General features: G+C 40.3%; 1 protein-coding gene across 4 annotated transcripts in view; it reads right to left on the bottom strand.

Annotated features, from left to right (window-relative positions):
• Positions 1 to 25000, bottom strand: part of PDZRN4 (PDZ domain containing ring finger 4) — a 649539-nt gene that overhangs the window by 222814 nt on the left and 401725 nt on the right. For 2 of the 4 annotated variants that reach the window (XM_082253102.1, XM_082253103.1), the window contains exon 1: positions 21789 to 21996. The exons of the other annotated variants lie outside the window; for them this stretch is intronic. In XM_082253102.1, coding sequence (XP_082109228.1) covers positions 21789 to 21857 — 69 coding nt within the window. In that variant the 5' untranslated portion in view covers positions 21858 to 21996. Of the gene's footprint in view, positions 1 to 21788; positions 21997 to 25000 lie in introns of those variants that run through there. 4 annotated transcript variants of the gene reach the window in all.

Here is a 25000-nt window from a genome sequence, read left to right as displayed (position 1 = left end):
AATCCCAGTAGATCAGCAGTTTTTGAAATACTTAGACCAGCCTGTCTGGCACCAACAACCATGCCAATTTTAAAGTCACTTAAATCCCCTTTCTTTCCCATTCTGATGCTCAGTTTGAAATTCAGCAAGTCATCTTCACCACATCTAGATGCCTAAATTCATGCCATGTGATTGGCTGGCTAGCAATTTGCGTTACCAAGTAATTAAACAGGAGTACCTAATAAAGTGGCCGCTAAAAATATATCAATAATCATGCTGTCTAATCAGCATCTTGATATGCCACACCTGTGAGGTGGATGGATTATCTCGGCAAAGGAGAAGTGCTCACGAACACAGATTTAGACTTTGTAAACAATATTTGAGAGAAATAGGCCTTTTCTGTACACAGAAAAAGTCTTAGATCTTTGAGTTCAGCTCATGAAAAATGGGGGCAAAAACAAAAGTGTTGCGTTCATAATTTTGTTCAGTGTACATATATATATATTAGGGATTGACCGATTATCAGCAATGCCGATATATCGGAGGCCGATATGCATTTTCCCCAATATATCAGTATCGGCCTCTGAGGTTATCGATATTGCTGATATTTCGGGAAAGTGCTGTACCGGAACAATGCCTGCAGCTAGAGGCATCACCCCGGTACCGGCATCCATAACCGACGGTCGGCTGTCTTGTAATGACAACTGATACGGCTGAGAAGCCACTCGGCTGTTATTCCAAGGAGCGGGAGGGTACAACCTCCCCCCCCCTCCCGCAGCCTTCCGCGGCTCGCCCGGATCTTACCTGCACGGCCGCCGAAGAGAAGACCCGATCAAAGCTGCATTCGGCTCTGATCAGGTCTCCATGTAAAAAATCCATGTACTTGGCATTTTTAAAAAAAATGTGAGCATTCAAAACAGCCAAACTTGGCGTTTTGAATGCTTTTAAGTGCAGAGGAGGGGTTTGGGGTCCCTCCACCAGAGTGCCTGTGAAAAAAAAAAACGATATCGGTCGATCACTATCATATATATATATATATATATATATATATATATGTGTGTGTGTGTGTGTGTGTGTGTGTGAAGTGCTGCTGCATAAAATTGTCAGCACAAACCTACCCTATCTACCATATTTACAACATTTTACTAATAATTTTCCATAATGTCACTAGCAATCATCCAGCAAATATAAAACCTACCATTATTTCGTCTACAATTCTAAAATATGGCACACAGCTATAGACTACCTTCTAGCCTCCAGCTTTGCCATGATGGACAGAGCAAACAGAAGGAAGCTGTATCAAGCAGCATCATACTGCCCAAAGTAAAACGTAAATATTTTAAGTCAGTTTTTAATAGGCAGCACTTTATTTCTGGGAAATAGGTGTGTGTACATTGTTTTACAGTGGACTAATGTAATGTTCTTAATTTTAAAGAGCTGAAGTTACATTATAAAAAACCCATGATAAGGCATGTGGACCCAAACATGACCATGCGTAATGCGTATGATTGCCAAAAAGGTATTACGAGGGAGGGTAAACAGTTTACTGGGGCAAAGACGGCTATTTAATACAATAGGATATCTATCAGGATAAAATGACATTGTACTATAAGAGTGCCTCTCTAATCTTTAAGAAGAGTGAGGATGGTTAGGGTAAAATTTGTCTTGCTATGAGACATAGGAGCTCCCTGCTGTGTTGGCAGATTGGGGATAGGAGATGTATTACATTGGATTACAGCAAGTGAATATAATCATTTCCATCCATCACAACCTATATTAAATGCATTGTAAGTATAATATTTAGGGAAATATCTGAGCCTTTAGCAAGCACATCGACTCATATATGCAGTTCATACTACTAGATATTACACTCAGACAGACATGGAAAAAAACAAAGCTTTGAGTGTATATTCCGAACCATTCCCAGCAGAAGACAGAGAAAACATATTACAAAAAGAAATAAATTACATACAACTGGTGATTGCTCTCTACAATTACCTTTGTTAAAAGCCCAAGGTGAACCCTTCTAATCAAAACATTACCTGCCAAGAAAATTTCTCCTCATCAGTAATCATTTGCTAATTAATGTATCCAATTAAAGGCTGCACGCATCCATAACCCCCTTCAGTTCTCCCTCAGATTTCAGATAATGCAACTTTTTTATGGAGTACCCAGACAGACCACATACAGTGTGTAAGGCTTGGAAGATAAACCTAGCCTGGCAGAGAGGTTTCGATCCTGGCAGTTGGATTCTGGTTGAGCTCCCCTGCCTGGGTGATATTTCTTCCTTTCATAGACCTTTACAATCTATGCCAGCCTAACCATCATGCCAAAAGAAGTGGTGCTTTATTCAGCACAGCAAAAATGAACTGACTAATGACTGGCACACTTGTTTTGTTTTGGCAGATAAAGCTCATAAAATGATGCAGTCACGTGCTATAAAATACTATTATTGGGCTCATCTAATCACCTAGCACTTGGTGATCAGCGACCCATAGCAACTAATCAAAATCCTCTTTCATAAGTGTGCCCTTCTAAGCTGATTTCTGATGGTTGTCATGAGCTACTGCACATCATTTCTCTTTTCACTGTTTGAATAAAGGATAATGAGAGCAGGCAGAAAATCCCGGAAACACTCTTTCAGTTTCAGTACCATAAACTTCCTCCGGCGATGTCCTCCCTGGTAGCATGTTCAGGATTTTGCTGGGTGCATTACAACATTGAAAATACAGAGATTCTAATAATTCAATAAATAGTTCCTGAACTGAATATCATTTATCTTTCCAATAACTTCTCCCACAAATAAGATTATTTCCTGCAAGGACAGTTTATTCTAGTACAGGGAGTATCCAAGCTACAGCTTACTGGCCAGTTAGAGGTTTTATTCAGCCCTTAGATATCATCAGTTGTATTTCCTTATACCTGGTGCACAGACTGAGAATTCCGATCAATTGGTCTCCATTTCCATAAAGGACCCTGATGTAAGGGGGAACTCTGATGGGGTGCCTGATGTGGGGGGGACACTGATGAGGACCCTAATTTGAAGGGCAGGAGACACTGATGTGGACCTTGATGTGTGGGGGGACTTTGATAGAGACCCTAATGTAAGGGGTGCTCTGATATGTAAAGGTGGCTCTGAAGTGATGAGGGATTTCTGGATTTCTGATGTGTTTGGGAAGCTTCTGGTATGAAGGGGGAACTTCTGATGTAATTGAGGGAGTTCTTTTTTTTTTTTTTTTTTTCTTTCCCCCTTGGTTCAGGAACTATTAAGGTACAGTAAGCTGGTACTTGACACAGATGCATAGAGGTATAAACCTAATTTTACTTGTTATTTGTTGTTTCTTTTTTTTCTTTTCCTTTCATGACTCTATGTATTGACGAAAAATTTAATAAAAACATATAAATAATTGAAAGAGTTCTGATATGACTATGTTTCTTTGAGAATATATATATTTTTTTAATAAAAATATTATTTATTAATAATCATAGATTTTATTTTTGGCCTGCCAAATTTTGTAAAACTACCGATACGACCCTCATAATAAAACGTTTTTGAGACCCCCTGTTTTATGAGCTTCCTTAAAAATGGAAACGTTTTTTGTCCAGAAAAGTGATTCCGGGTATCAGGAACCCCCATCCTGTATCTCATATACCAAAAATGTTGCGCAAAAATAGTGAGTAGTATATAAATATGATCTTAAACAATAAATAACCTTCAATACGTAAAAAATATATAATAATAAATAATATCCTAGTATAAGTATAGCAGGTCCATCAAAACAGTCTCAATATAAATAAATACTATAAAGTGCCCAATGTGAAGAAATGCTCACGTGTAGAAATTGTGAATGAAAAAAAAGGTGCGCGAACCAATGTGACTAAGTGTAAAAGCAGCACTGTGAATAATTAGAAATGCAAAAAATATGTACCATATAAAATATGCTACAAAAGTGCTCTAATATAAAACAAGAGAACAAAAATGTCCATATAAGTGAAATCAAAGTGAATCAACAATTTGAAATAAAGTCTTTTACATCCAGGAGAAAGTGTTCCCAAAATTATACAGGAAAACCAACTGATGAATGATGGGTGTTAGGAGGTGATGAAGGGTGAGTGAATTAACCTCTTCCCAAAAAACAAAATCCAAAACGATATACAGCATAAACTCGATATAGTCACGGTCACCTGCAGTGCGATCCGGGACATGTAGATGCACGGCTGGCTCCCTCTGACGCATTTCCACTGATAAGTCGGCTTCTGGGACTCGAGCTCCAGTCCCAGAAGCCAACTTATCAGTGGAAACGCGTCGGGGGGAGCCAGCCGTGCTGCTACATGTCCCGGATCGCACTGCAGGCGACCGTGACTATATCGAGTTTATGCTGTATATCGTTTTGGATTTTGTAAGTGTCATTCCACTTTATTTTAATAATAAACTTGGAGGTAATGCACTATTAGTCCCTTCTTCTCTTTGGTGTGATCTCCCTGTTGGCATCCTCACCCCTGGAAGCCTATAGATCCCCCTAACCGGGCAGCTGATGATCGATCCATTCCATTTTGGATTCCATTCCATCTGGCTGACCAATTGGATTCTTGGATACCACAGTATACGCTTCCATCTCTCTCAAATGTGGTAAGAGTCCACTCACATCATCGGGTGTTATCACAAAATTGTATTTTTGTTCCAAGTCACGTTTATGGATTGTTTTTTGTTAAGAGGTTAATTCACTCACCCTTCATCACCTCCTAACACCCATCATTCATCAGTTGGTTTTCCTGTGTCATTTTGGGAACACTTTCTCCTGGATGTAAAAGACTTTATTTCAAATTGTTGATTCACTTTGATTTCACTTATATGGACATTTTTGTTTTCATGTGTATAAATATCCACTCATGCAAATCCGACCCAGAAATGTCGGTATGGTAATGGACCTCTATGAAAGTGCCAAAAGTGCTATATAAATAAATGTGCAAAATGCACAATGTGCAAAAATCAGAGCCTCTAATAAAAAACAAATGCGAAGTCCATCACCCTTCCAAATCCCCCCCCCCCCCCCCCCAATGCCTACATGTATTAAAAATAGTGGATTCCGCACAGGGTAATGGCCACAATTGGATAGAAGGGAACAGAAAAATAGTGAGAACTGAAGTCCACCAGAAGATCTTTAAGAATTTGTAATAAGTGCTCTGAAAGAAATTTCCCATGACAGCAGCCATTCTCACCAGACTGCAATGTAGTTCTATGGGAGTAACTCTTAATTAATTGTAACTTTCACAGAACTAATACTGTATGTGTATTGGGGATTGGAAAGAAGATGAGGCCATTGGCAATTCAATGATTATTCTTTGGTATTTGCATTTGTAGCAGTTATGGTTCTGAAGAACAGGACTAGAAATGTAAAGCCCGACTCCAGGCTTTTATTTTTAGATTAGGATAGAGTAGCAGAGTGTTAACATTTTTTTCTGTGACTTCATCTGGGGAAATTTCTTCTCCCTTCTTGTCCTTGTGATACTCATACAAGAAGTGGAAAGTATGGGCGTCAAGGGACAGCAAGTCACAGACAGCAATAAAAACATTATCAGAAATAATAACCCTTCTTACTGTACTAAAAATGTGTTCATGTCTTTGTCTGTTTTCCTGTTGGAGAGACGTTTCATCACTTTCTGTCCTGAAATGAAGTCTCTCCAATAAAACACAGATGACAAAAAAACAAAAACTATAACCCTTTCCTCTTATATCCAAAATGAAATGACAAAATGTTTAAGTTACCCTGTACACACACACACACTTAGATTTTTAAAGCTGAACTCTGGCCAAAAACAATATTTGGAAATCTGCACTGTACAAATACACCGATCAGCCATAACATTATGACCACCACCATAACCCATTGAGGCATGAACTCCAGTAGACCTCTGAAGATATGCTGTGGTATCTGGCACCAAGCCATCAGTAGAAGAAGTCCTGTAATTTGGGAGGTGGAGCCTTCATGGATCAGACTTGTATTTCCAGCACATCACACAGATTCTCCATTGGATTGAGATCTGCAGATTTCGGAGGCCAAGTCCACACCTCAAACTTGTTGTGTTCTTCAAGCCATTCTTTAATTCATCAGACCAGACCACCTTCTTCCATTGCTCCAGTGGTCCAGTGTAGGTGCTTTTGGCTGTGGACATAGGTCAGCATGGGCAGTGCACCCTGACTGTCCTGAAGGTACGGAGCCCCATATGCAACAAACTGCGATGCTCTGTGAACAGTATTAAATTTGGGGGAATCAAAAATGTAGAAAGACCTGGGAGTCTTGGTAGAGGATAGACTAAGCAATAGCATGCAATGTCAAGCGGCAGCTGCCAAAGCTGGCAGAATATTAGCATGCATAAAGAAAGGGATGTATTCCAGAGATAAAACTTTAATCCTACCATTTTATAAAACTCTGGTCCGACTGCATCTGAAGTATTCTGTCCAGTTCTGGTCGCCAGTCCTCAGGAGGGATGTGTTGGAGCTGGAGAGTCCAGAGAAGGGCAACTAAACTAATTAGGGGATTGGAGGACCTTAACTATGATTAGCGTTTACAATCGCTTAATCTATTCTCCCTGGAGAAGAGACACCTGAGAGGGGACATGATAGCAATTTATAAATACCTCAATGGTGATCTCAGCATAGAAAAAAAGCTATTCAGTCCCAAGGATTGCATGAGGACTGATCATTGCAGAGCGGAAACATCCCACGGCAGCTGCAGTTTGCTGTTGCTCTAAACCCAGTACTCTAGCTAACCACTACAATTTGGCCCTTCTAAAAGTTGTTTAAATCCTTGTGTCTGTAAATTTTTTTCTGCTTTCAACACGTCAACTTCAGGGACAACATGCTAACTTGCTGCCTGATATACTTCCACTTTTTGATGTCAATGTAATGAGATAATCAGTGTTATTTACTTTACCTGTCAGTGGTCATAATTTTATGGATGATTAGTGTAAATGAGCACTAATGAAGTGTATGCCGTGTGTATAGGCTGCAGTGTTCTGTAAAGCTCCTACTTTTATTCACTCAGTACATTATAGTAAACACCAAATGCTTGGCGCTGAGACTATCATTTACGGCTGGAGTACAGTTCTCACAGTGGGTCACTTGTACCTTCTTCTGTTTAGTAAGCATCTTGCATTTCTTTCACAGAATGCAAGGTGATTAGTGATTGGAGTAGGAGATATTGTGACGTTTACCCGCTCATCCTTCATCCAGTGAAAAGAATGCAAGACAATTACTGAATGGATGAGGTGCTGAGTGAGGGAACTGCTGTAAGAACTGTTCTGTAGCTAAAAGCGTAGGTCTCCGTGCCGGACATTTAAAGCTCACTATTGTAGCCAGGTGCTCGGTTACAGCAATATGGAGATGGAAAAATTGCCCTTCTCTCCCTCTACTAAGATGCTGATGTTATGCTGCACCATCCTCCTCAACAGGCAGCAGGGGGAGATCTAAAGCCAAGCAAGCCCATAGACTTGTATGCAGAGCGTAGAGAATCCTGGGAATTGTAGTTTGAGACAACAGCCATATAATGGGACAAATAGACTCATTACATGACAGATCCTAATAGGCACTGTGCAGTAGGGGGAGTAGAGAGATGATTTTTTTTTTAAACTACCTGGAAAATGTCCTTCTCTTTGCAACAAGGTAGACCATACCAGCAGAGATCCGAGCCTGAGATTATGAATAGGGACACTCTTAGGCAGTACAGTATCGAACACATCAGGGCAGCTGCACAGCTGCCGCAGGGAGACTGGAGCATCCACTCCCCCTCTGCTCCCCACTGCTGATCATCAGAGGCTTTTGGCTAGAGACCGAGGAACCCCCTTCTATAGAAAAAGGTCATCACAGGTTCCCAGGGACTGGTGAGAGGGCTATTCACCCATTGCAGGATACCAATTGTACTCAATCCATATTGCACCCATATTACACTCCATAGCGCACCTATCCAAACCTAGATTGCACCTTTACCAACCTCATACTGCATTATACTGAACTTTTATAGCATCTGAAGCACATCTACCTTGCACTTGTGCTGAGACTTTACCATACCTATACTGTATCCATACTGCATGCAGGTTAACTGGGACTCTCATTAAATGCACCAACATTCTTAAAGGGCCCCAATGATAGCCGGCAGAAGAACATCACAAAGGACTGCCCCTCCCATAATAATTTTTCTGCAAGCCCCCTTTTTATCCCCCTGCCCCCTGCCCCCTCTCCTTCCATCCTCTTTTTGTTTTGAACACTGCATACCCAGTCAATTAGCATTGCTGTCCTAAATGTGCTCTGGAAGTATAGTTCCAGAACTTGGTAGAAATAAACGTTACTACCGTGCACTGCTGCACTTGAGGTGGTCTTCTTATTGTTTATGCTGATCTGGATGCCAAATATCATTTTATGCCTAGTCCTTAGTTAAAATCACTTTGTATGCTGAATTGTGTTAGTACCATTGTTACTCCATTTTATGCTTGCCTAGTTACCAACCATATTGGGCGACAATATATTAGGTTTGCCTTTACTACTTGGTTTGCTTCCTTTTTTCTTTGATGTTGCACTACTATTGGATACTAAATTTTACTTTCAGTGCTCTCCTTTAATATTGCATGTATGTACACCCAACCTGGTGTGTCAGAGGGGCTAAGGTTCTCGAGAAGGTTGAAGCAAAGAACAGAGGACCCATCATATCTAGTGGTTTATATGGGGATAAGGATACACTCGATACACTATACTGTATATACATAGTAAATGAAAGTTAAGGTGTTACTAAACCCACAACAGTAAAATTGGTCTGTATATACAGTAAAGCCCTGTGGATCCTAAGGGGTTAATCCTCTGCATTGTGTAAAAAGGCTGTTTGATCCTGGCTTCTCTGATCATCCCCTTCTTCCACTGTCCCCAGATAATTTCCTGATAACACAAAGTCTACAGAGTCAGGCTGCACATGCTCAGTTTGATGTGTATTGCTGGAGAGTTTTTTTTTTTTCTTGGCAGGGTGCATGTGATCAGCACAGGGCCAATCATCACTGTCCAGACAGAGAGTCAGGGTTCTTGCAGTCTCATAGGACAATTAGAAAACTCCTCTTACAAGCTTTAACCAATACTTGGCCAGACACTGACAGAAGTAACAAGACTTCCTAAACTGCTGATGAGAAGAGGTATTTAGCAGTTTATATTTACTACAATTATACTTAAATGCATGCAGGACAGCACCACAACTGTGTGGCATTCATTTTTCCATGAAGCAAAGCATCACTCTTGCGGCGTGTGTATCATCCTCTCTGGCCACCATGTTAAGCTAAAGTGGGTTTTCAAGGGGCAGTGAAACTGCTGATGAAAAAAGGTATTTAGCAGTTTAGATTTACTACAATTATTGCATTTCCATGTTCTGTGTACTGTGGTAGCCCAGATATAGTGAATGCAGAGTCCTGGGTTTAGTAACACTTAAAGGCTTGTTTACAGTTTTGGCTGTCATTGCTGCCATTCTGAGAAGTGATTCATGGTGGATTGCTTTACAAAGGGCATTTGATAGACTACCAGGAGGCGATAGGTCACTCCTCACCATCTACTTTAACCCTTAAATGCATACAGGACAGCACCGCAACTGTGTGGCATTCATTTTGCCATGAAGCAAAGCATCACTGTTGTGGCATGTGTATCATCCTCTCTGGCCACCATGTTAAGCTAAAGTGAATTTTCAAGGGGCAGTAAAACTGCTGATGAAAAAAGGTATTTAGCAGTTTAGATTTACTACAATTATTGCATTTCCATGTTCTGTGTACTGTGGTAGCCCACAGGGCCAGATTAACGTAGGGGCTATTGGAGCTGCAGCTCCAGGCCCCTACCTTTATATAGGCCCCGGGTTGGCCATATTCACTGTTACCGCTCTTCTGTCACTTGTAAACACAGAAGTCTGGCTTCTATGCTCGCTTCCCCAGGCAGCTCCCTCAGAACCTCCCCACACAGCACGAAGGCCGGACAAGGAGGGACAGTTGCCGATGCATGGATGTGTTTATGGGCTTCAGAGACAGCATCCCATGTTGAATTAGGCATGCATGGCTGCACCCTTCCTCCTCTGGGTGCATGCCAAGGCACGGCTCTTAAGGCCCTTCAAAATCCTCAGCACCAAGCCCATGATGCTCTTAATCCGGCCCTGGTAGCCCAGATATAGTGAATGCAGGCCCCTGGGTTTAGTAACACTTTAAGGCTTGTTTACAGTTTTGGCTGTCATTGCTGCCATTCTGAGAAGTGATTCATGGTGGATTGCTTTACAAAGGGCATTTGATAGGCTACCAGGAGGCGATAGGTCACTCCTCACCATCTACTTTAACCCTTAAATGCATGCAGGCATTCATTTTGCCATGAAGCAAAGCCTCACTGTTGCTGCAAGTGTATCATCCTCTCTGGCCACCATGTTAAGCTAAAGTGGGTTATCAAGGGGCAGTAAAACTGTGACTCAACCAGCTATTTTTACAGCACCCTAGCTGTATTTGTAAATGAGCCCTAGGAGTTTTACAAAATGCTACAGCCTATACACATAGAACATACCATTTTTATAGTGCACATGTCCAAAGATTGTTTTCAGCCAAAATTCGGTTTTAAAATAATGTCCTTGTAATTGCACAGGGTGCATATAATCTGTACAGTTATGTATAACATCCATCCATTGATCACTATGTAGATAGCTTCCAGGTTTAACTCTCACTCTGTAAAGCCTTTCTTTTATGATTTTGCCCTTGGTAAAACCAAAGTGTATTTTGACAGACACTAATGCATTGAAAACACTTTAATCTGTTTTCCGGCAGTGTGTAATTATTTTACTATGGTATACGGAATCCATCTTGGCTTTGCCCCGTTCCCAATCTGACAGAAGGTCTTTTAGCCCTAGAAGGTATCTCTTCACTAGCGTGACTCCTGTAATCTTCCAGTCTTATTCCAGGCTGCTCTAGCAGATCCAGCTGTGCTTCTAAATAAAGAGACTGACTGATGTGAAATGCTGTCCTGGAGGAACAAAGCACGGGTCACCAGCGCTGCCAATACCTTCAGCCTCGGTTGGGTATAATAAAAGCTTGAAAGAGGAAGAAAAGATACTAGTTTGACCCTCATTATGCCAAATATAGTAAACACAAGGAGAAAATGAATCCATGTGTAAAGACAGCGTAATTGTAACATACAATGCTTTTAACTTTTCTATATAATAACAGTTCTATTCATGATTTCTAATTAAATAACATCACGCATTGTTTTCTTTGCTCATTTGCAGAATTGTTTTTTTTTTTTTATTCTATTCAATAAAGATATAATTACCTGTGCCATTTCTATAACTGAATCATACCTAACGGTTCTCTTCTTTTCATGTCTTTTCTACAGCTGAGCACAAAGGAGGATGCAAAGTCATAAATGAGCATCTGTCTGCTTCCAGCACTGGAGGATAGCCTGATTGCTGCTATGTGTACCATACTCCAGAAGATCGCCTTCTGTTCTTCACACCTCTAAAATCCTCTACAGTTTTTATTTTTTACATTTCACAGGGCCAGAAAGACAAAGCTGTGTTTTGACCTATGAATAAGATATATCGCTGTGGATGATACATCTACTTAAAGTGGTTTTATGAATTCCCTAGAAGAAAGCTATTCTTTGCACAGATCTGACCCTGGACCAAGGCTAGTGATCGCCCTGAAGTTAGTGTTCCAAGGAAGAGGAATGATAGGCAGCCTTTCCTTCAGGCTGATGACACAGGGGCAATGTTTTCGCAAAGAATCGCTAATGACAGCGATTAAAGTGACACTAAGCAATACCCTTATCCTCTAAATATAATCCATACGCATCTCCTACTTTTCCTGAAATTGTTTAAGCCTCAGTTCACACTAGGAACCGCGTGTGAATCGCAAAGGGGCCCCACCGCATTACAGTTCAATTCACATGCAATTCAGTGCGGTGAATTTAAGCTCATTCTTTTTGAATGGGCTCAAATCACACTGCGTCACACCAAAGTCGCACATGCAGCAATTTTGGCACTGTACTGCAACCGGATCACATGGTACTTTTGCAATCCGATGCCAGCAAATGCACTGCGTTTGCAGTCTGTGTTTGGGGTGTCATTAAAATCCCCCTGAAACTATCAGTGGATCGCAGGGGCAATGCGATTTGAATGCGGTGCAGGAAATGTGCACGAACTGTAGCGTTTCCTGAACTGCATAAGTGTGAACCTAGGCTTACTCTGTTTTCTGCCTGTAACATCCTCTGTGAGCTCCAGAACTTTTTCTTCTCCCCTCACTTCTGTTTGAGCATTGCACGTTAGTTCTGGTCATGTTCACTTTACACACTAATGGGCCATACACACTATAAGATTTTCTGAAGACTTTTTCCTTTAGACTTACCAAAACCATATAATAGGAGGTCAGACCTAAACACTTTCAATTTGTATGCAATCTGGCAGGCCCTTGCACTACATAGAAAAGGTAAACCTGAAGGAAATCTAACCACAAAAGTTGGATAGTGTGTATCCAGCTTGAGGCTACTTTCACACCAGCGATTTTGGTTAGTGCGAATTGTATCGGCAGGAATCAGAGATTTGTGCTGCGGTTCTGAGCTGCTAGGTCAGTGATAGTGAGCCTTGGCACCCCAGATGTTTTGGAACTACATTTCCCATCATGCTCATGCATTCTGCAGTGTTGTTGAGCATCATGAGAAATGAAGTTCAAAAACATCTGGGGTGCCAAGGTTCGCCATCACTGTGCTAGGTGAAGCTGCCGGCCCCGTTCATTAGAATGACAGGTAGTTGGCAGCCGCAGCTATTTGCTGCTGGGCACACACAAACTGCATCCAGCAGCAACAACTGCAAGTAATCAATGGCTTTGCAGAGAGTCGTGAATAGCTGTGGCCTTCGGAGACCTGGTATTTTAGTAAAAGAGGCTGGGGGCCATACCTAGCCACTCAGAGCCACAGCAGGAATTAATTATTCGTGCCAGTACAATTTGCACCAGCCTAAATCCCTGGTGTGAATGTAGCCTATAAATACTATAGTCCAGGGGGTCTCCAAACTTTCTAACTAAAGGGCAAATTTGATGTCTTTTAGGCTTTAGGCCAGGGATCCTCAAACTACGGCCCTCCAGCTGTTGCAGAACTACACGTCCCATGAGGCATTGTAAAACTCTGACATTCACAGACATGACTAAGCATGATGGGAATTGTAGTTCCTGAACAAATGGAGGGCCATAGTTTGAAGACCTCTGCTTTAGGCTGTCCAGACTGTGGCTAGTGGGTGTAGAAATTGTCCCGGCATCAGTGCCCCATTGTTGGTCAGGGCTTTTTTTCAGCTGGAACTTGGTGGAACTCAGTTTTACCACCTTTGGCTCAGGCCCTCTCCTCCCTGCTCACCACTTTAAGACCCTCCCACTGTTAGCGAAATTATGACCAGTTTTGGGAAGGAGTTTTGGGGGGGTTGTGGGTGAGTTCCTACACCTTTTTCTGAGAAAAAAGCCGGAGAAATAGTACCCCATTCAAGGTGTCAGTAAGGGGAATCTTGCTCCATTATTGATATCAGTTGGTGGAACAGTGCTCCAGGAACCAAATAAAGGCAAGTAAAGGGCCACATGCAGCCCCCAGACCACAGTTTGGAGACTACTGCTATAGCCCATCACAGGAGGAAGCGAGAGAGGATGGCTATATTACTACATAGATTGGGGCCATGGTGAAGTCAGATCACAGCAGCAAAACTTGGAATTTGGAAAATTGCACAAGGCTGAGAGCAACTGAAGGTACTTTTTTTTGAGTTAAGAATCCATACTTAAATATATATTTTTTTAAACAAAAGTTTAGTGTCCATTTAACAGTGTTTTCAGTTGCTCTCAGCCTTGTGCAATTTTCCAAATTCCAAGTTTTGCTGCTGTGATCTGACTTCACCATGGCCCCAATCTATGTAGAAATATATCCATCCTCTCTTGCTTCCTCCTGTGATGGACTATAGCAGTAGTCTCCAAACTGTAATGGTGGTTTAATGGTCTTATGGTTACCGGTAATTTGCAACAGTATTGGGTTGTTATCTGCTGCATATCACTTTCCTTTGGTGATTTGTAACTAAACACAGCAATTACTGCAACATTTCATAGAAAAGCATTAGGATCCATTATCAATAGGGATTCTACGGCCAAGCCCAAATGCTGATGAATCCTGATCAACGAGTGACAAATGTTACTGTTAGTGAACCCCTAAAAAAATAATTATTGTATTCTTATCTGCAAATCATTGTAACAAAAGGAAGGGGGGAATCGCTGTGAGAAAATCGCCCATCTTTCATCACTCCTAGGCGCCTCTGCCGCTAGTGATCCTGCCACTGACAATTCATGAATGTGCCAGGATCACTAATGGGCCATACACACTATAAGATTTTCTGAAGACTTTTTCTTTAGACTTACCAAAACCATATAATATGAGGTCAAACCTAAACACTTTCAATTTGTATTCAATCTGGCAGGCCCTTGCACTACATAGAAAAGGTAAATCTGAAGGAAATCTAACCAAAAAAGTTGGATAGTGTGTATCCAGCTTTAGAGGCTGCCAGCCTTGTTCCTATGGATTCTTTCCCATTGCTGGCTGCACATGGCAACAGAGGGAACAATTTCATAAAGACACACAGGCAGCCTATCAATGGTCCTGCCACTGGCGATTTGTCGCTAGTGGCATAATTGCCTATGTATCATCAGCCTTAGGCTCCATGCACACTGGGCTTAAAAAAGAATGTCAGTTCCCTTGGCAAAAACACAGTTAAGAGTTTAGGAGAGTTTAGTGTTGTTTATGCCATAAAGCTCCAATCAGAAACGCAAACTAGAAGTTTTTTTTTTCCTGCCTCCAATCGTTGAGCTCCAAATATGCCACTAATCATCCTAATGTGCATGGGCACATAGGATTCTATTAGGCTGCATCTACAGGCAAAACACAAAACTTCTGCAGAAGCAGCGATTCTTAGTGCCGGTTCACACTTATGCGCTTGCGCTTGCAATGCGAATTTGCAGTGCGAGTTTACCTTTTGTTTTTCAATAGTACCAGCGCGATTGTATTGAAAATTTGATTGCGTTGATTATGGTAATTAAGCTCAGGAGGGGTGGAGCTGAGGGGAAAATCAAACAAAAAATAAGAATTCGCACATAAGAATTCGCACATATCTGAACTGATAATGCGAGTCCAGACTGATTTACATTGATGTCTATGGAGACTAAATTCGCAACGCTGTAAACTCGCACAAGACCCTTTTTATCATCGCATCACATTCGCATCTGGATCGCAACGCATAGCTGTGAACGACCGTCACGAATTCAATGTATTTTGTAAATGCATGCGATTGGAGACTATTTAGAACGCATCGCATTCGCAGTACAAGCGCATAAGTGTGAACTGGCACTCAAGCCAATGTGCATGGAGCCTTAGCCTGAAATGTCTGGTTACTATATGTTACACTTAGCTTGATACTGAGTAGATGCAATGTTACATGGTTTATTTACTTTTAAACACAGTTTTTATTTTTAAATATATATTAATGTTATATGTGTTATCTGTGTTATTTATGTTATACACGTTTTCTTTTTTTATTACTTTTATACAGAGTTACATGTTTTAATTTCCTTTTTTAATGTCATATTTTATTGTAAATATTGTCTATTTTTATTTTTGCAACTATTTAATGTAAGCTCACTATTTTTAAACCAACACATAATCAGCTTTAAATTCCAGTCCTGCTTTGCTGTAGCCACCTACAAGGAAATGACAAATGACAGTCCTCCTCAGACTGAGGATGTGATGATGTGTGCCCTTTAAATCAGCAGCATTAAAAACGGTTCAAAGAAGGCTGCAAGCTCTGAATTAGGGGACCGTAAAATTAAAAGGATTTGATCCAGTCAAGTACTAGTGTTTGAGCAGGCTAATTCATTTTCCTTCATCTGATTTGGTTACTAACTGTTGTTTTGGGTTTAGTTCACCCCCAGTGAAGGGTAAAGGTTTCCTATTGACAGGTGCTTCATGTTAACCCCTTCCTGCGCCTAGCAGGAATGCATTGCCCTATGTTGTCTGAACATCCAAAGCAAAAAAGATCTTGGCTATAAAAAGACATAGTAGAGTGGAAGGTGTCACATGCACATTACTGCTCCCCTTTGATCCCTTATCAGTGACATTAAACCAACAATACAGTCAGCTGGGACTGGAGGCAGAGTGCATATTACAGTAGAAAATTGCTCACATTTTTCAAGGGATTAAACTTGATCAGAAATACAGCAGAGGAAAGGTGAAGCACCATCTCATTCTGGTTGCAGCGATTACTTTTCAGGACTCGGAATATAACCATATTCTAATGAGCCATATTTAAATGTCACTCACCAATACCTGTATTGCTTGGAGCAATTTCTCTACACCTAGACAAGTGATGTGTCCAACTTGTCTTGCTAATCAAACCTGCCTATTCTAATTGCTGAATGTTCTTACCCAGACGAATGCAACTTTTACCATGTTCAGTTTGTAGGATATAGAAATATCAAAAGATTGTTGCAGAAAGATTTTTATTTTATTTATTTATTAATCTCCCTTTGGTATCAATAAAGTATAAAGTATTCTGAATGGGTATTTATATAGTGCCAACATTTTAAGCACTGCTTTACATCACATCAGTTCCTGCTCTCAAGGAGCTTACAATCTACGGTCCCTTCCTCACGTGCATACATACACATACTACTGCCATTTAGACAGGAGCCAATTAATCATTCAATGCTTTTTTTTTAAGCTGAACCTGAGCTCAGGAAAGGTCTCTCCGCACAGTTCTACAGCATCACCGGAACATATTGCAAATGATATGGCCACACCTTATCTGATCATGCTAAACATTACAACAAAATTATATATATATATAATTATATATAATATAATAATATAATATAATATATTATATATTATAATTAATATTATTATTAATAATTATATTATTATATTATATTATTATTATAATATTATATATAATATAATAATATAATTATATAATATATAGTATATATATATATATATATATATATATATATATATATATATAAATATATAATATATATAATATAATATATATATATATATATATATATATATATATATATATATATATATATATATATATATATATATATATATATATAGTAGTGGCTTAGTGATTAGCACAGCCTTTCTCAACCTTTTCAACACAGAGGGACCCTTAAAATACATTTCTGGTCTCGGGGAACCCCTGCTAAAAATTAACAATCCACAACTCATGACACATTAGTGAGTCAGTGGGAAGAATGCTCCTTACTCTTGTCATCATTGGGAAGAATTACCCCCTTACAGATAGCTAAAAGGAACAATGGTGTCATTGGGAACTTATCTGAGAGGCAGAAATTGCCCATTGCTCAAGGAACCCCTAGCAACCTCAGGAGGAACCCAAGGGTTCCACGGAACACTGGTTGAAAAACCCTGATCTAGAATGATAAGATAGAAGTTTTATTGTAAGATAAGATAAGATAGATCAGCCTTTTTCAACCTTTTCAACACAGAGGAACCCTTGAAATAAATTTCTGGTCTCGGGGAACCCCTGCTAAAAGTTAAAAGTCTACAACTCATCATGACACATTAGTGAGTCAGTGGGATGAATGCTCCTTACTCTTGTCATCATTGGGAATAATTACCCCCTTACAGATAGCTAAAAGGAACAATGGTGTCATTGGGAACTTATCTGAGAGGCAGAAAATGCCCATTTCTCAAGGAACCCCTAGCAACCTCAGGAGGAACGCAAGGGTTCCACAGAACCTTGGTTGAGAAACCTTGGATTAGCACTTCAGTCTTGCAGTGCTGGGGTCCCTGGGTCCAGTCGCAGTTAGGACATCATTTGCATGGAGTTTGCATGCTCTCCCTGTACTTGTGTGGGTTGCCTCCTATTTTCTAAAGATGTGCTAGTAGGTTGTTTAGATCCTGCTTTAAATTGACCCTACTGTATGTTTGATAGGGATCTTAGATTGTAAGCTCCTTGACGTGAATGTACAATATGTAAAGCACTGTGTGAATTGTCAGAGCTATATAGATACCTGTAATAAATACAATACACAAAGACCAGAGACACTGATAAACACTAGACAGGTTCTCTGCACCGGCTAGAGGTATATACAATTTTAAACGTAGACATAAACGTGTGCTCCTACAAACAAGCTGCATGCATATGAATTGCTTCCTTGATTTCTAAACCAACAGGGTCAGCATTAAAGTAAAGCTGAGCACACACATTACTAATTGTACAATCTTATATACTGTAGATCTACCAACAACTATGTAGTACATGGGTCTGCCTCATTAGATAGTAAGGTCTTTATATTACATATTTTAGTAAATCTTGCACAAAAATTGTAAGGTCAGATTGTAGCGTGTATGGTGACCCTTAACTTGCCACTTTGCCCCCAGCAGTAATTAATATTGTTAATCTGGCTTTGCCTGTCAACAATGACATAGTGCCATTTTTATATTTAATTAATACTCCAGATCATTTAGGAAAGAGGGTAATGAGATTTTGAACTGATTACCATGCTAGTGTACATTAAGGCCGCTCCAGGTAGCCAGTCCACTCTCTAATTAGCATGCTGTGAATTGAATGGCATCAGAAAGACAGTGAAGAAAGCCAGTTCGCTGCCTGTGTACTTCCCACCTAGATGCGTGCTGCTGTGCCAATAAGACCACCAACACTTCTCAGTGCAGTGTGTCATCACCAATACTGCTTAAACTGCTGGAGCTCAGCCGCTGTCAGCAACAATTTGTCATGGACTGAACAATCTAATACAAGAACAACCAGAGCTTAAAAAGGCACAATCCCTGGCTCCAATGCTCATGCTAACAAGCATACACAATTTACAAAGCACCAGAAAAAGGACAGCAAGCTTGTTACTGATTAGTTATTACATCCACTGCTTACTGTCACTTTCCATTCTTGGAACATCCAATAATACATACATTAAGGGGAATTTACTAAGACGGTGCAAGGTAACCAATCAGCTTTGTGCTTCAGCTTGTTCAGTTCAGCTTTGGAAATATAAGCTAGAAACTGATTGGTATAGTGACATAGCAACCAATCAGCTCCTAGCTTTTATTTTCAAAGCTGAACTGAACAAGCTTGAGCCAGAGGCTGATTGGTTACTATGCACAGCTGCTCCACTGCTAACAAAACTGAAACAGGCAGAATCTGAAGTAGCTGTGGATGGCAACCAATCAGCTCCTAGCTTTTATTTTCAAAGCTGAACTGAACAAGCTTGAGCCAGAGGCTGATTGGTTACTATGCCCAACTGCTCCACTGCTAACAAAACTGAAGCAGCCAGAATCTGAAGTAGCTGTGGATGGTAACCAATCAGCTTCGAGCTTCAGCTTGTTCACCTAAGCTTTGCAAATGAAAGATAGAACGTTCTTGGTTGCCATGCACAACTGCTCCAATTTTAATAAATCTCCCCCTATAGAATCTGGAGCAGCTGCTCCAATCAATCAATTAATCAGCTTTTTGCTTCAGCTTGTTCAGTTAAGCTTTGCAAATGCAAGCTGGAAGCTGACTGGTTGCTATGCACATCTGCCACTCATTCTGGCTGCTCCAGTTTTGATACACTTCCCTCAGTCTGCTCCAGTTTTAGGAAATCCACACAATCCTGCTTAGCAGCAGCAAGCTTTCCAGTAAATAATAGAACCTTATTGGTTGCCATGCACAACTGCCCCAGTTTAAAAAAAATCCCTCCATAGAATTTGGAGCAGCTGTGCATAGCAACCAATTTGCTTTCAGCTTCAGCTTGTTTAGTTAAGCTTTGAAAATGAAAAATAGAACCTTATTGGTTGCCATGCACAACTGCTCCTGTTTTAATAAATCCCCTCTTTATAATCTGGAGCAGCTGTGCATATCAATCAATCAGCTTTTTGCTTCAGCTTGTTCAGTTAAGGTTTGCAATGAACAATAGAACTTTATTGGTTGCCATGCACAACTGCTCAATTTTTAATAATTCCCTCCCTAGAATCTGGAGCAGCTGTACATAGCAACCAACAGGGTTCTAGCTTCAGCTTATTCAGTTAGGCTTTGCAAATTAAAGACAGAATCTTATTGGCTGCCATGCACAACTGCCCCATTTTTAGTAAATTCCCTCCCATAGAATCCGGAGCAGCTGTGCAAAGCAACCAATCGGCTTCTAGCTTCCGCTTGTTCAGTTCATCTTTGCAAATGCAAGCTGGAAGCTGACTGGTTGCTATGCACAACTGCCACTGATTCTGGCTGCTCCAGTTTTGATACATTCCCCTCAGTCTGCTCCAGTTTTGATACATTCCCCTTAGTCTGCTCCAGTTTTGATACATTCCCCTCAGTCTGCTCCAGTTTTGATACATTCCCCTCAGTCTGCTCCAGTTTTGATACATTCCCCTTAGTCTGCTCCAGTTTTGATACATTCCCCTTAGTCTGCTCCAGTTTTGATACATTCCCCTCAGTCTGCTCCAGTTTTGATACATTCTCCTCAGTCTGCTCCAGTTTTGATACATTCCCCTCAGTCTGCTCCATTTTTGATACACCCCCCCCCCCCCAGTCTGCTCCAGTTTTGATACATTCCCCTCAATCTGCTCCAGTTTTTATACATTCCCCTCAGTCTGCTCCAGTTTTGATACATTCCCCTCAGTCTTCTCCAGTTTTGATACATTTCCCCCCAGTCTGCTCCAGTTTTGATACATTCTCCTTAGTCTTCTCCAGTTTTGATACATTTCCCCCCCAGTCTGCTCCAGTTTTGATACATTCCCCCCCAGTTTGCTCCAGTTTTGATACACTCCCCTCAGTCTGCTCCAGTTTTGATACATTCCCCCAGTCTGCTCCAGTTTTGATACATTCCCCTTAGTCTGCTCCAGGTTTGATACATTCCCCTCAGTCTGCTCCAGGTTTGATACATTCCCCTCAGTCTGCTCCAGGTTTGATACATTCCCCCAGTCTGCTCCAGTTTTGATACATTCCCCCAGTCTGCTCCAGTTTTGATACATTCCCCTTAGTCTGCTCCAGGTTTGATACATTCCCCTTAGTCTGCTCCAGTTTTGATAAATTCTCCTTAGTCTGCTCCAGTTTTGATACATCCCCCCGTCTGCTCCAGTTTTGATACATCCCCCCGTCTGCTCCAGTTTTGATACACCCCCCTCTGCTACAATTTTGATACATTCCCACTCAATCTTTTCAAGTTTTGATACATTCCCCCCAGTCTGCTCCAGTTTTGATACATTCCCCCCAGTCTGCTCCAGTTTTGATACATTCCCCCCAGTCTGCTCCAGTTTTGATACATTCTCCCCCAGTCTGCTACAATTTTGATACATTCCCCTCAATCTGCTCCAGTTTTAAGAAATCCACACAATTCTGCTTAGCAGCAAAAACACATGACAACAATTCTAGGCATGTATTGTACAATTTAGAAGGCAACATTTAGAATGCATTCAGTTGTCACCTAACCTGGCAAAGCTACAAACACCACCTAAACCTGGCAAAGCTATATAATAAACAACAATCTAGAATATAATAAGTAATGATGATATGCACAAGTACAGAAGACCATCATATGTAGCTGATGACAATAAAAGGTACAGTTTGATTGGCTGCCATGGATAACAACACTTTGCACATGGCTACTTGACTTAGTAAATAAGCCTGACACTCACAAAGCAATGTAACACAAAGGCACTGTGTGGCTTTAAATGTGCGATCCTCAGGATCTTGTTGAGCTGTGTTCATCCCATAGCAGGCACTCACCTGGGAAACTTCATACAGCAGTTTGTAATGCTCCTCTCTCTTCTGAAAAGTGCACAGATTGCAACCCATTGTAAGCTGGAGGAAGGGTACAAAACGTCGGAGTCCCTGTTCTGTGAGCAGAAGATGCTGTGACAGGGGATCACCCTCCCGACTTGTCTGCTGCTGTTCATCAGTCACTCCGACTCCTCTACACAGACACACCAGTGTGAGCTGCTGCGCCAAGCTAGTGATTGCAGCGTCCTCCTCTCCTCTAAGTAGCTGACATCGCCGTACTCCTCGCCTACACTCCGCCTGTCTCCGCATCACCGCACATCACTACACACAATCCATCTCATGAATATTAATCCCGGCTCATGGATTATTTATCACAGCCCATGGTAATAGGGAGGAGTGTCACCGGGGCTCCTTATGACACATGAATATCCGCTAATTAACAAGCAAATCTAGTGTGGTTAAACAAAATGCACCCATGTTAATATACGTTACCTTTAATATGGATATAGGGAGCAGACGGGAGGATGGGCAAATGGAGTATACTGGACCATACTAATTATTATTTACTCTTCATCATATCCCACAATCTGCACTTAGAGAGAGACAAGAGTGCATAGGGGTAGCTGGCACAGTTAAAAAAAACAAAACAAAAACAAAACATATATATATATACACACTGCTCAAAAAAATGAAAGGAACACTTTTTAATCAGAGTATAGCATCAAGTCAATTAAACTTCTGGGATATTGATCTGGTCAGTTAACCTCCCTGGCGGTATGATTCTTTCAGATTTTAGGTGCTGAAAGCGGTACCATTATTTTGCATGTAATTCTTAAGAATGAGCAGCCCAAACCAACTATTTAGATATTTTTTTTTTTTTTACTGTGCGTTCTTCTTTATAACATCTCGGGTATGTGAAACACAAAATCATAAATTATAATATAATAAAAAACTATAAATAAGTTAACCTCCCTGGCGGTATTCCCGAGTGTGGCTCGGGGTGGGAGTTCACCGCCATAAGCGGTAACCCCGAGCCACACTCGGGGTACCGCCAGGGAGCATCGCTGGATCCTTGTAGAGGTTACTTACCTTGTCTCCGGCCGGGATCCAGCGATGTGTCCCTTCGGCATACGGCGGCCGGATCTTCCCCCCGATGCTGTAGAGCCCCGGCTTCCGTCTCCTGCGACGTGACGCTCGCAGGGGGTGGAACCGGCGGCAAATTTGAAAAGTTATACACACAAGCAGACTGATTTCATTGCAAGATAAAATAAACTGATATTAGTTTGCCCCCCCCCCCCAGTGCCCTTCCCTGCAGTTTTTATGTATATACAGTATATATATATATATATATATATATATACAATATATAAATACAGTGTGTGTATATATATATATATATATATATATATATATATATATATATATATATATATATATATATGTATGTATGTATACGTGTATATATATATATATATATGTATATATAACATATGTATACATATATATATATATACACTCTTTAACTTATTTATAGTTATTTATTGTATTATAATTTTTGATTTTGTGTTTCAAACTTTATCATACCCGAGATGTTATAAAGGAGAACGCACAGTAAAAAAAATCATATATAAATACAGTAAAACCTTGGTTTGAGAGTAACTTGGTTTAAGAGCGCTTTGCAAGGCAAGCAAAATTTTCAAATAAATTTTGACTTGATATACAAGCGATGTCTTGATATACAAGTAGCCTCAAGTCACAGCTAAGTATAAAAGAGAAGAGAGGCGCCTCTAAGTGTAGCAATATGGTTAAATTTAATGAAGGTTCAACATTTAGCAACTCACGTGGTTGATTGGAACAGGCACATCTAAGGATGCAGGCATCAGGGGTAAAGCTGTCCACATAGACCGTCCTCCGCACTGACATCTACATCATCCCTTCCATGCTGCCCCTCGCTTTCAGATCGCTTTATTGCAGGGTAGTCTTCCTAGTCAGGATTACAGACTGGCAGCCGGCAGTGCAGAAGATTGTCTATGTGGACAGCTTTACCCCGGATGCCTGCATACTTAGATGTGCCTGTTTTATTCATCAACCATGTGAGTTGCTAAATGTTGTACCTTCATTAAATGGAAACATATTGCTACACTTAGAGGCGCCTCTCTTCTCTTTGATACTCTGTAGCTCCTGCTGGTTTTTGCTTCTAATCCCCTTATGGAAGCGGCTATTTGTGGATGGACGTTTTATGGTTACACAACCTATCGCAATGCTATAATCTTTTTATATGGACTATAAACTGAAGGATTTATGAATAAATGGATGTGGAACGAATCATCTGAGTTTCCATTATTTCTTATGGGGAAACTCGCTTTGATATAAGAGTGCTTTGGATTACAAGCATGTTTCCGGAACGAATTATGCTCGCAATCCAAGGTTTTACTGTAGTTAGTTTGGGCTGCTCGTCCTTAAGAATTACTAGCAAAATAATTGTACAGCTTTCAGCACCTAAAATCAGAAAGAATCATACCGCCAGGGAGGTTAAAGTATGTATGTATATATATATATATATATACACGTATGTACGTATGTATTTATATATATATATACACACGTATGTATGTATGTATGTATGTATGTATGTATATATATATATATATATATATATATATATATATATATATATATATATACACGTATGTATGTATGTATATGTGTATATATATATATATATATATATATATATATATATATATATATATATACACACGTATGTATGTATGTATGTATGTATGTATATATATATATATATATATATACACGTATGTATGTATGTATGTATATATATATATATATATATATATATATATATATATATATATATATATATATATATATATATATATATATACACATGTATGTATGTATGTGCATATATATATAAATATGTGTGTATATATATATATATATACATACATAAAAAGTACAGTAAAACTGCAGGAAAGGGCACTGGGGGGGGGGGGCAAATTAATGTGAATTTATTTTATTTTGCATTGTATCAGTGTGTTTGGTGTGTTTTACATTTGAATTTGCCGCCGGTTCCACCCCCCTGCGAACGTCACATCGCAGGAGACGGAAGCCAGGGCACAGAGAGCATCGGGAGGAAGATCCGCCGCGGCACACCACCGGGATACATCGCTGGATCCCGGTGACAAGGTAAGTAACCC

This window comes from Pelophylax lessonae, assembly GCF_965119305.1.
Source record: "Pelophylax lessonae genome assembly, chromosome: 4".
Lineage (NCBI taxonomy): Eukaryota > Metazoa > Chordata > Amphibia > Anura > Ranidae > Pelophylax > Pelophylax lessonae.
This window is presented reverse-complemented; position numbering and strand designations above follow the sequence as displayed.